Raw genomic sequence first — 13111 nt, 5'->3', positions numbered from 1 at the left:
CAGTTCCTGGCCGGCCCCGGGCTGCATGGGGAAGTCTGTATGTGCAGGACAGTCCCCAGCTACTTCCAGGCTGCACTGCTTCCCCACGCAGCCTGGGGCTGGCTGGGAAATGTCCTGGTCAGGGGCTGGAAGCTCCCTAGTGCCATGGCAGGGGGACATTGTCTCAACCCGGGCATGCTGGGCAGGGGCCAAGGAGCTTGTTCTCTGCCCAGCTCCATGGCAGAGTGGGGTCTGGGAGATAAGGATTGGAGCTCCCTGCTGCCAGGGCAGGAGAACATAGTCTTTGCTCAGGCTCCTGTGGTGGAGCCTGCCTCAGCAGCAGCCAGCTCCCAGGGAGCTATCTCCCACCCCCTGGTGGATGGCTGACCAGGAGCAGATTTTGCTTCCAGTCAGGCATCTACACAAGCACTATGGTGCCATTACTAATGCCAAGTAAATTTGCTAATTGTATTTGTAGGTAGCAAATTTACTCAGTATTAGGAAAGTTTACTATGAAGTAAGCATGTGCACGTGTAGATGCACATGCTTACTTCACAGTAAACTATGCTAATGCAAAGTTAAGCATCTCTTGTAGACATGCCCATGGTGTCTAGCTTTTTTTTTAACACTTTCAGTGCAGCATTTCTAATGTAAGCGCATTTGGGTCTGCCAGGAGCATAGAGAGGGCACTGAGGATTGTAAACCTATTAGGGTAAGAATTATTTCATGTTATATTTTTATGTACTACTGTGAGGTCTCAATTCCAATTTTACTCCCTATAATGTCTGTCATGCAACGGTGTTGAAACAGGGCATTGCCATTAGTTAGACAACATAGGCATGGTGCCTCCTGACACCCAGCCAGGCAAAACAGAGCTCTACTGAACTTGCCAAGATGAAGGTACATGCTTAACTTTACTTGCTAGGAGTAATCCTGCTGGTCTCTGTAGCATCTAGACCCTAAAATTAGAGAGAGGAGGCACAGAAGTGCCTGGCTGATTTAAAACCTTGAGTTTCTTGTTATGTATGACTGATAAGCTAACAAAAGCATCTGGGTTGGAAGCATCAGTAGTCCTTTGATTCATGCAGCTGTCTTGGCCTGGCAGGAATTATACTTATTTGTAGCCTGTAAACCAAGTTTATGTTTTAAAGTCTGTCTATAGTATCCTGTGAAATAAAAAAAAGAAAAATGAGTTGTATTGTAATCACAGACTAGAATGAAGCGAGACAGATAAAGCTGCCACACCACTGTTGAACCAAAGTGCTTTCTTCCCAGCTCTAACATGAGCATCTTTATTTATTTACTTTTATTTCTTTAACACCTTGGGTCATATACTACTATTGTAAAAACTACAAACATCTGGGATTTGGGCAAAAAAACCCGAATTGTTTGTTCCCTTTAATCCTTTTCTGTTTTCCTCTGTCAAAGCCTGGGACTAAAAATAAACCCGTTCACTAGGAGTGGGCAATTATTTGAGCCTGAGGGCCACGCAGGCTGTTTTGGTGAGTTGTCGCAAGCCAGGTCAGCACCCCCACCCCCGTGTAATAACTCACCCTAACTCCCTACGTTGGCAGCAATGTTCAGCAACAGGACAGGTGGGCAAGGCCACAATCACAGGGTGGTGTTGTGGGGCTGTGACAGTGTGGGGCCACGGCTGGGTCAGAGCTATGCTCAGCTGCCCGGGCAGGGGCGAGCAAGGAGTGGATCACAACTCTGCCCCATCCCAGCCCCATGTTGTCATCACCCCACAATTCCCAGCCCAGTCCCAGAAGCAGCTCCCTGCCAGTCTGCACACCCTGCCCATGCATCTCCCCAGAGCTCCGTCCAGGGCTGGGATCTTGGGACAGTGACAGCATGGGGCCATGGCAGAGCTGGAAGCCACTTCTAGGCCTCGCTGGTGGGCTGCAGCACCCATGACGGGGAGAAGACAGCAGATGCTGGGGAGACAGAGGCAGGGGTAGCTGTGTCACTACTAAGCCCGCCAAGTGGGGGGAACTTATCCTCTTTCCCCCCTCCCTTTGCCCGTTCCCTCCCCCAGCCCGAGGCATGCAGCCCACAGCAGGGGAGGGAGTGGGGTGGACCCAGCAGTGACTCCATACCCCCCTGTGTGCTTGCAGTGGCCAGGACTAGGCCAGGGCTGGGGGAGGTGGATGGGGCTGGGGCACCCCCATTCCATACCAGCGTTCAGCTCACCCCAGCATGTCCACACAGGGGTGGCAGCCCCCAGCCCCAATGGCTTGGCATGGGACATAACGGTGCAGGGACAGCGGTAGCAGTGGGATCCCCAGTGGGGGTGCTGCACCTGGGGCCGGAGCCAAGGCCGGGGGTTGGTCTCCATGGAGACTGCATGTGGCCAGATGGGGAAACGCGTCCAGGCAGGGAGCGGCATCTCCCAGCCCCAGATGCAGCTCTCCACCTGGTCACGCGCGATTTCCATGGAGTCCAGCCCCAGATACAGAGCCCTCACCAAGGCTCCCGCCACTGCTCTGCTCTGCATCGCTATGATAATATTACCATTTGGGGAAGTCCCAATTTGGGAAGGATCATCACAAACTGTGTGTGGCATTTGAAATTCATCAATTTGTCGTCAGACCTTTAAGGCATATGCATCCTGCGGCTCCAAGTGAGATCACAATGAAGTCTTGCAACTTTATTTTTGATTTGAACAGCACCAGCCATGCTGTTTTCACTTACTGCAATTTAAAATTTGGTATAGATAAAAAACTTACTTTAGAGACTATAAATAGATCCCTGCCTATATGCTTCCAGACTGAGACAACATAAAAAAGACAAAATAAGAGAGAAAATATGAGATGTCCTGTTAGTCTCAATAGCCCCTTTTAAACTTTCTCAAACTTAAAAAATCATTTTCTGTTGCTTACAATTTCCTTTTCTGTCCACCCACACCCTGTTGCACCTTATTTTCAATCTGATGTTGACCAGTAAATATCACCTATCTGTAAAGCACACATGCCGAGTCAAAAATCTTATAAAAGGAGTGCCTAAATTTCAGTCCTTTGGCACCAAATTCAGTGGACTTTGAGGGTCCCAAAGTGTATAGTGCACCTCAGTCCCCATTTGTTTAGTACCTTAGCACAGAGTCAGGGGAAGAAGTCTCGAGGGCTGAGGAGCCTAAGTCACCTTGACTTACAAGGGCTTGTGGGATCCTAAATTAAGCACTTTTGAAAGTGTTAGCCTTAGGAGACTATTTCTAGGCAGCCATTTCTGAAACTCCTTGCCTTCCAATTTGTTTGGAATTATTCCTAAATTAGTCTGCACATATTTGGGATCTGATTCAGGAAAGCATTATTATTTCTGAACACACTTAAGCACACCTACTTAAGCTTAAGCAGACATTCAGATGATTTCATAAATCAGAGAAAATAGACTTTTTATGCCTGGGTTATTTTATCTTCCCCAACCAAATATAAATGTGTGCTAGGGGTCCAGGTTAAGGCTTGTGGCATTAACTAGCTCAAAAATATTTTTAATTTTGTCACCCTTCCTGTGTTAGTCTGCATAGTTGACACTGGCTGTTTTTCATCATTGGAAAAGATCATTGAATCATCTAATGGGAGGTTAAATGGAAAGTAAAAGTCTTCGTAGTAGTGTGATGCAACTCCCATATCTAATTAAAGCCTCAAAGCATTTTTTAAAAGCTGTGTTAAAGGTGAATCATTTCTGTAAACAGCCCTTAAAGTGAAAAACCAACACCTTTGCTGTGGGAGAAGTAATATGGCCCAGCATACCTTTCCAAACAAAGAGCCACTTGCCTTTCTTCAGCAGCTCAGCATGGGGTGCCAGAAAAATCATTAACGGGCCCATCCTGCACTTTTCCCTTTTCCACACCTGCATATCACGATTCCTGCTGTAACTTTATGGACCGTGAGGAGGCAGGTTTGACGCCATGAAACACAGGCTTAGCTAACAGCTGCAGGATGGGTAGAAAGCCAGACAGTAAAATGTAAAGAGGAGGAAGGAGAGGGGATCACCTTTGAAGTTTACAAAAAAGCATGACTTTGACCACTTCCTTTTTTAATTAGCTGCCTCAGGTACGTTGAGATATCAGTAAAGAAGTGGGGGTGGAAGTTCTTGGAACTGCTCAAGGTACTGTAGTTAAAATGTGTAGTTTGATGTGTGTATGCATATGAGTATGTACTTTTTTTAAACAGTTTTTCTTTTAAAAAAAAATGAAAACACCACCCCATAAATGTTAAAGGAAATAATTTATTCCATCTTGGAATCTGAGCTGAAAATACAGTTTGTCAAGTGTGAAAAGCTACATTAAATGCAGAGTAAAAGTTGAGATTTTAATTTCTCACAAACCAGGAAATGTGTAGTTACAGTTCCCACGGCAGCTATAACTTGTCCCCTTGTGCATATGTAAAATCTTAAATCGCTTTGTATGGTGGGAACTTCCGGTCAGATTCTAATCTCTGGTATCTCATTGCAGATCCAGAGTAATTGCTCTGGATCTAACAAAACCAAGAATGTAATTTGCTTGAAAGAGGGCTAAAACCAGGAACCAACACTTAGAGTACATGGAGTTTCTTTAAATCTGAGCCTTAATTTTGGACTAATATGTTTTTCCTTTTTTCCTCCCATTCTTTTATTTTAATATTTAGATGGATAAAGATAATATAAAAAAGGTTGTTTTTTTTACTGGTCATGTAAGTGATTGACTCTAAACTAGTATAAATCAAGAGCAGTTAATGTTGCTTTTAAAATTAGATCCTTAATATATAGGAGTTTTCCCCCCTCTCCTCCCTAAATTTGTGCTCTCTCAATCTAACATACTGTGTTTAATTTAAAAGCATAGAATCCTATCAAATATTCATATGAAAATAATTATGCTTTTATATGAATGTACACTTGTTGAAATAAACATAGTTATTTATTTTTAAGGTGGAGAGTACATGTTTACTTACCTTGTGGGTACAAATACATTGCCATGTCCTGACATCTGTTAAAAAAGGTAAGGGGAAAACAAGGGAGCTTTTTGCTGATCTATTTTATCAAATCAACTGCATAGTAGGAAGAGATGTTAGATCTAAGTTTTCAGGCACACAATGCCATTTCTCGGTGTCTCTTCTAGCTATACAGTTGATTCAATAAAAGATATCGCCAACAAAAAAAAAGCCCCCTTTGCTTCTTGAATACTTCTTGGACCATAATAGCTATAGCACTTCAACACTGAAAAATAAGGGATATTCATAAGATGTGTTAGTTCTTTCTTTCCAAATCAAGTTGTTTCAGATCTGGTAAAGGCATTCATCTTCATGGTTTATACTATATTTAGAATTGGAGAAGTGAAATTCTAAACAGTTTTTTTCTCTGTAAGTTTTTACAGTTTCCCCAAGAAAACGTAAGGAGGGAAAAAGTCCAAACTGGTGATGTAAAGGAGAAACAAATTGTCATATTTCAATATTGCAGAAGTACTTTTTGGTTAAAAACTCTGTCTACACATTGAGAAGCAATATGAGATAACTCAACCGAAAAGGTTACAATAGAGTCCCTCTTGATTTCAGTGGGAGCTGGATCAATCCAAGAATAATTTGAGACATTAGTGCTCAAAAATTGGTCCATTAGATTAAAAAACAAAACCAAACCCTAGTGTCTGCCTTTGATCTATTGTTCTGTTACATAACCAAGTCATATCCTGCAACAGAAAAATGAGGTTGCAGAGATTAAATTTCTACTAAGACTAAATAAAATATTGCCTACATTATTAACTGCAGGAGAAAGTCCTTAATAATTTGTCAAAGTATTTAAGAGAACTGTATGTGTGTTTATATAGACAGTATGTGTAAACAACTTATCTTTAAAAGTTATGGTTAAGAATAAAACAATTCTACTTTTTCTTTAATTACACACTGTGCTTGTTTCTACCCTTTATTTGTTTTTGTTGCTGTTGTTTTGGGGGTGGGCTTTTTACTTTACCAGACTTTGATTCAAGTTTACTGAAGCCAGAGTAATTCTACCAATTTAATACCAGCATAACTGGAAGCAGAATTTGACCCAGAGGGTTGCCAGATCCAATAAGTGTTAGAGATGCGTTTAGAAAAGGCAGAAAGGTGGCAAAAAAGAAGACAATATATGGCCTGACTAAATTTTTCTAATTAGTATGAGTAGCATAATTTTTATCTAAATATTTTCCATTTTGTTGTGTTCTTTCACATATGCTGTTCTAAAATCCAGAAGTAAAAGAAACATGTTTAACTCATTTTTGCAATCTCCAGTTAAAACTTAATTTACTTATTAGATTAAAGGACATTTCCCATATGATCAATGGCAGATAAAGGAAAAACATGTGTTTATGGACTAGTTTAAGTCTTTATTTGTTTTGTTTTTTTTGTAACTGAGAATCCTCTAACAGTGCATAATAAAACCATTTAATATTCCTTACCATTTAATTTTTTTCTCCCCTTCAGACTCCTTATGTAAATAAATGTGTACCAAGACAGATAGCTTCTACTGAGTTATATATGTAAAAGTTTTGATTTATTAAAATCAGCAAGTATAGGGAAAAAATGGCTCCTTATGAATATACTGATAAAGTAATATGAACTGTGGAAAGGGCTTTTCTAAAGGATGACAAAATACTAGTGAATTAACAGCTTGGTGCACAGATTTTTTCTTTTAATGAAAAACTGGCAGTACCTGTAAATTTTGTGAGGAAGAGTCTACCTCTAAAAAACTGCTTTAACCTGAACATCTCTAGGCTTCACTTGCAATTGGAATGATTTGTTACGCCTCCTCAGATCAAGTTATGAGGAATACAGGGCACGTCTACACATTGCTGTACAGTGACATTGCTACGGTGTCATGCTGTAGTATTTCCTTTTGGAAGTACTGAGGTATGATGCAGTATGGGTGGTTACTGCACCGTATGCATGGCTCATGGTTAGATTTTGCCGCTACGTTGCCATAGTGGTGCACTATACTGGGGGATTGTGCCACTATGGTGATGTAGCTGGTGATCACATGCAGACTCGTGTGATTGCTATGCTGCACACTGTAGCATGCCATAGGGCAATGGGTAAACATGCCCATAAAGTAATAAATTCTGCTAAAGTGGCCAAGAAACTATCTATAGTCACACATGCTACAACCTTAGTTACAGTGGTCCTAAGCAACAATAATTTAACCTCATAATGCGTCAAACCTGATTCAAATCTCACAACACTAAATCAGAATGAACTTTGTTGAAATTTATAGAACTACAGGGAAGAGAATCAGGCCCTAGAAAAGATACAGTTGAAGTGGGAAAGGCATTGGGCATAAGTCAAAAATAAAAGGCAACAAGATTTACTTTCTGTAGAATAACTGTCTCACTCCCTAATGTGTAACAGTATCCCACATAAATAAAGCAGATCTTTGAGAGAGTGATACAAGGGGATGCTTCTGTTGAGGCTGATTTCTGGTATATTTAGATACATTGGACAGAGATGATTTATGACCTCACTAGAGCACAGGTTGTAAATATTTAATATATTATTTTCCCTTTCAACATGGATCGGAGACTGGCTGACTGCTATATTGCTCTGTCATTGTTCTACCAGCTGTCTACCTTTCTTTGTACTGATGCAAATGAGTGTCTCTTTCAGTCATTGGAATAACAACTCTAACTGAGAATTGTGACTAAGTTGTGATTTACTGTTTTGATGTCAGAGAACTATAGAATAACTTGGTGATGTCTGATTTGGGGATTTGCCTTTTTATTATATACTAGAATATTTTTATTATTCTCTGGGGTATTTTATGACTGCAGCGCTAGCAGCTTGTGGTCACTGGACCTCCTAATCCAAGAAGAGATTTATTTAGATAGGAGATTCCCAAAAAATATCCAGGTATTCCAAGAAATGGCATTGGTGACTTAGGTAGCATCCCCCGCACTTGCATCATTATTGCTATAGGAGCAGCAGGTTGGTAGCACCCACTGTGCTCCTGAAAGGTGTAGGCTTTTGAGCGAGACATAAAACAGATTTTGGCCTTAATTTTTCAAACTCTTGCCAGTCTTCTCAGGTTTTCAGGGAAGGTGCTTGAGGTCTCACTAGAGCCAAAGTGGAGCATCACTGTTGATACTTGTTAGGTGGGGAAATTGGGGCCCATATTTGCTCTGTGGGGCCCACTTCAGTTATTCTTGTCTTATGCTGTATCTGAGTGTTGAATATTTTTTTACAGATGCTGTTTTCTTGGCTTTCTGAATTGCAAAAAAATCCTGAAGAGCAATCCAGAACTTGGCAGGTGGTGAGTCCCTTCAGCAGATCTTCACAACATCTCTATATCACTTACCCTTCTTCCCCCCCCTCCCCCCCCCAGCCCCAAAGGGTTTATTTGAGCTCCTGTAATGATTCTGTCTGGGAGAGGAACCAAGGTGTCAAAGTATCAAAGTGAAATTCAAAAAAGTCAAGAGCAAGTAGAGACTTGAAGAGGAAAAAAGGGAAGTAGAAAAAACACTTGTCTTTATCATGGTAATAGTAATGAAGCTGAGCTGAGAAAGGCCAGACAATGGGCTAAGTTACTGTACTATAAACTGCTTCCTGCCAAAGAGATTCACAAGTCACCTTTACTAAACTGATTAGAGAACTACAAAGCCAAGCAAGCTGGTTTTGACTTTCTGGCAGAGGCTCACTGTTACTTAACATTTCTGCTATTCAGGGTGGCCCTGTGTACATAGTTTTTGTTCCTGAAAAATGAAAATGAAAGGTGGGCTCAAAACAAATAAGCAGTCCTCTGGGATTTGCTGATAGCAAACTGGGAATGGGTTGAGCACAGTGACATTTCATCTTCCATAGGGTCTGGTGCTGAAAAGTATTCCTTCAACTTTCTGATTGACTGCTATCAGTGTTGAGGTCACCCAGGACAGATCATTCATTGTCAGGTGTGGGGTGTATTCCTTAGATTTACCTTGTTAATCCCTTCCCAAACCCTGCAGCCTGGCCTGATGTGCAGTGGTGGGCTAAAGATGAACAAAAGTTGCATTTGAGAAATAGAGTGATTTTGTAGTCGTGATGGTCCAGGAATTACGTGAGAGGCAAGGATGTCTCTTATTGGACCAATTGGATGTTTGGGATAAAGTTAAATGAGTTTGAGAAGTAGACGGTAGAAAAGTTGTTTCACAGCCCACTACACCAAAAATGTAAAGTCTAGCCTTCTTGTGATCTCTCCTGTAAACTCAATGCTGCTGTCCAGGCATTTTGCTTCAGGGCTTCAGAGACTGGATCAAGCTCTCTGATCAATCAGGCAAATTGATAGCATAGTCAAGGTATTTCTCAGTCATGCCAAAAACCCATTAACCCCAGTCTCCCAAAATATTTATATATATATTTAAAATAATAGTAGAAGGGGAAAATTATAAACAAAGGAAACCTTGACTCAAGAAGTCTATGGGCCAACGAGAGGCAAAGCGCTGCTCGACCTGGTACTGGCTACTGGGGATAACCTAGTCGGCGACCTAGTGATCGATGGGAAGCTGGGTGACAGCGACCACGAGCTGATCACCTTCACCATCCGCCGAAAAGCTGGCAAGTCAGTCAGCAACACGGAAGTCCTTGACTTCAGGAAAGCTGACTTTGACAAGCTCAGGAGGCTTGTCAGTGAGGCCCTAAGGGACTGTGACCACAGGGAGAGGGGAGTTCAAGAAGAGTGGTTGCTCCTCAAGGGAGCGATCCTCAATGCACAAACTAAGTCTATTCCATCTTGGAGGAAAGGCAGCAAGAGGGCACAGCAGCCCCCCTGGTTCTCCAGGGACCTAGCAGACCTCCTGAGGCTAAAAAGAAAGGCCTACAAAGGATGGAGGATGGGAGTCACCTCCAAGGAGGATTATTCTGCACTGGTCCAGTCCTGTAGGGAGCTGACCAGGAAAGCCAAGGCTGCAACTGAACTCCAGCTAGCTTTGAGCATCAAGGACAATAAAAAGTCTTTCTTCAGATACGTGGGGAGCCGGAGGAAAAGCAGGGGCAACATTGGACCCCTGCTGAACCAGATGGGGCAACTGACAACTGACGCCCAGGAAAAAGCCAACCTATTAAATAGGTACTTTGTGTCAGTCTTTCATCAGCCCCATGGGACGCCCATGCCCACTACAGGGCCGGGAAGTCTGGGTGAGGGTGATCCCCTGCCCTCCATTAATGCTGACTTCATGAAGGAACATCTTGAGAAGCTGGATACCTTCAAGTCAGCCGGCCCTGACAATCTTCACCCCAGGGTACTCAAGGAGCTGGCGAGCATCATAGCCAAGCCTCTAGCGCGGATCTTTGAAAACTCTTGGCGCTCTGGTGTAGTGCCCGAAGACTGGAAGAAGGCCAATGTGGTGCCTATCTTCAAGAAAGGGAGGAAAGTGGATCCGGCTAACTATAGGCCCATCAGCCTGACTTCTATCCCGGGGAAGATCTTAGAAAAGTTTATTAAAGAGGCCATCCTTAATGGACTGGCCGACGCCAACATCTTAAGGGATAGCCAGCGCGGGTTTGTTGCGGGTAGGTCTTGCTTGACCAATCTCATTTCCTTCTACGACCAGGTGACCTATCACCTGGACAAGGGAGATGAGATTGATGTCATATATCTTGACTTCAAAAAAGCCTTCGATCTGGTGTCCCATGATCGTCTCTTGGAGAAACTGGCCAATTGTCGCCTTGGGTCCTCCACGATCCACTGGCTGGAAAATTGGCTCCGGGGTCGGACCCAGAGGGTAGTAATTGATGGAAGTCACTCATCGTGGTGTCCTGTGACCAGTGGGGTCCCCCAAGGCTCTGTCCTTGGACCCATACTGTTCAACATCTTCATTAATGATGTGGACACTGGAGTCAGAAGCGGACTGGCCAAGTTCGCAGATGACACCAAACTTTGGGGCAAAGCATCCACACCAGAAGACAGGCGGGTGATCCAGGCTGACCTGGACAGGCTCAGCAAGTGGGCGGGTGAGAATCTGATGGTGTTCAACGCCGATAAATGCAAGGTTCTCCACCTTGGGAAGAAAAACCCGCAGCATCCTTATAGGCTCGGCAGTGCTATGTTGGCTAGCACTATGGAAGAAAGAGACTTGGGGGTCATCATCGACCACAAGATGAACATGAGCCTGCAATGCGATGCTGTGGCTAGTAAAGCGACCAAAACGCTGGCTTGCATCCATAGATGCTTCTCAAGCAAATCCCGGGACGTCATTCTCCCCCTGTACTCGGCCTTAGTGAGGCCGCAGCTGGAGTACTGCGTCCAGTTTTGGGCTCCACAATTCAAAAAGGATGTGGAGAAGCTTGAGAGAGTCCAGAGAAGAGCCACGCGCATGATCAGAGGTCAGGGAAGCAGACCCTACGATGACAGGCTGAGAGCCCTGGGGCTCTTTAGCCTGGAAAAGCGCAGGCTCAGGGGTGATCTGATGGCCACCTACAAGTTTATCAGGGGTGACCACCAGTATCTGGGGGAATGTTTGTTCACCAGAGCGCCCCAAGGGATGACGAGGACGAATGGTCACAAACTACTACAAGATCGTTTCAGGCTGGACATAAGGAAGAATTTCTTTACTGTCCGAGCCCCCAAGGTCTGGAACAGCCTGCCACCGGAGGTGGTTCAAGCGCCTTCATTGAACACCTTCAAGATGAAACTGGATGCTTATCTTGCTGGGATCCTATGACCCCAGCTGACTTCCTGCCCTTTGGGCGGGGGGCTGGACTCGATGATCTTCCGAGGTCCCTTCCAGCCCAAATGTCTATGAAATGTATGAAAGGAAATTCTAGTACCAAAGCAGCACCTTTTCATGACCATGACAGTTGAAATAATTTAATCAACAAAATGTGGGCGGATTTTCATAACTGTTTTTACTATGCTAAATTTCTTTTTTGGTATGGGAGTGGAATTCCAATAAACACATTTTAAAAGATTTGCTTTCTCAGATCTGCAGTCCTAATGGCTAAAAATTGTTCTTCAGACTTAATCATAGTGAAAGCCCTATCCCATATATGTCAGAGTGTAAGAAGCATGCTGCATATGGGTAATGCAATTAACCATAAAGCAATGAGAATGGATTTGGTCAAAATAAGGGGAAAACTAGAAATCAGCTATAAAGTCATTTTCAGTGCATTTGGCCAGGTGGCGATATAGGGGAAGCTAAATGCAACAGGAATTGCATTGCAGTTGAAAAGGTTACCGTTTTCAAATGTGTGCTGTGTACAAATTTATATTTTCACTAGTAGAAAAAAAGAATTAGATTTCATTGAGCTCATTCTGACCAATGTACAATGGTGTAAAATGGCTTCAGCACTGCTACTTTGTGTCTTTATCATTGTAGTAGATTGGAGTCTGTTTCAGTATGGTTAATAGCATTTATTGAATGCAAAACTTCATTTTTATTCAAATGAAATCTATGCATGGGCATTTTGGGAGGTGGTCATTAAGTAGTAAGAGTTAGTATAGGAACCTAAAAGGAATCCTTGTCTTTCTACCTTTATGTAAAAATTCCTTTGAAATCTCACCTGAAGTTCAGTAAACTTACATTTTGTGTAAGATGTCATAGTAACACACTGTTTTTTGTTTCCAGAGCAAAACTTGGAAAAGGAATAGGAAGCATTATGAAGATGAAAGGCGTCTCATTTATTTGCACCATATGTATTATCTCGCACTTCTTAATATGAAATCATCCAAAAGGTCAGTTAATGTCTTGAGCAAATTGTATGAAACTTTCTTTGAAAGTAACATAATGCATTTCTACTGTTTTTACGCACAGCTCTGTGTTTGGCTAGATAACCTAGTTGTGGTGATGACTGTGGTTCCTAGGAGCCCTGGACATGAACAAGAATCCCATTGTGGTCAGCACTGTTGAAACCCAAAACAAAAAGGATGGTCCATGACCTAAAGATCTCACCATGTGTCCTCCATAAATAAACAGGGTTTTATCATAAGCACTTGGCTTCTTTACCAGCATCTTGGGAACAAGCTGCAAGAGGCTTTGGTGTAGAGACCCATTCCATAAGAGCCCCACCAGAATCTGTGGGATTACTTCAGGTAGTTTCTATTGATGTAAATCTGCAACAGTAGTAGCTCAGAGGTCAGCACACACCTTTACCAGTTAGTGCTCCTTAGGTTTCACCTTGTGCTCTGATGCCAGTTTGGGAGAACAGTGCTGTAGTCCATATTT

General features: G+C 42.9%; 1 protein-coding gene across 3 annotated transcripts in view; it reads left to right on the top strand.

Moving 5' to 3' along the window:
• LOC106737578 (uncharacterized) overlaps nucleotides 1-13111 on the top strand; it is a 91598-nt gene that overhangs the window by 71807 nt on the left and 6680 nt on the right. For all 3 annotated transcript variants that reach the window (XM_059714824.1, XM_019479710.2, XM_059714826.1), the window contains 2 exons: nucleotides 8164-8229; nucleotides 12515-12621. In XM_059714824.1, the coding sequence (XP_059570807.1) occupies nucleotides 8164-8229; nucleotides 12515-12621 (173 nt within the window). The remainder of the gene's footprint in view (nucleotides 1-8163; nucleotides 8230-12514; nucleotides 12622-13111) is intronic.

This window comes from Alligator mississippiensis, chromosome 1 (assembly GCF_030867095.1).
Source record: "Alligator mississippiensis isolate rAllMis1 chromosome 1, rAllMis1, whole genome shotgun sequence".
Classification (NCBI taxonomy): domain Eukaryota; kingdom Metazoa; phylum Chordata; order Crocodylia; family Alligatoridae; genus Alligator; species Alligator mississippiensis.
Note: the sequence above shows the minus strand (reverse complement) of the source record. Positions and strands in the feature narration are given on the sequence as shown.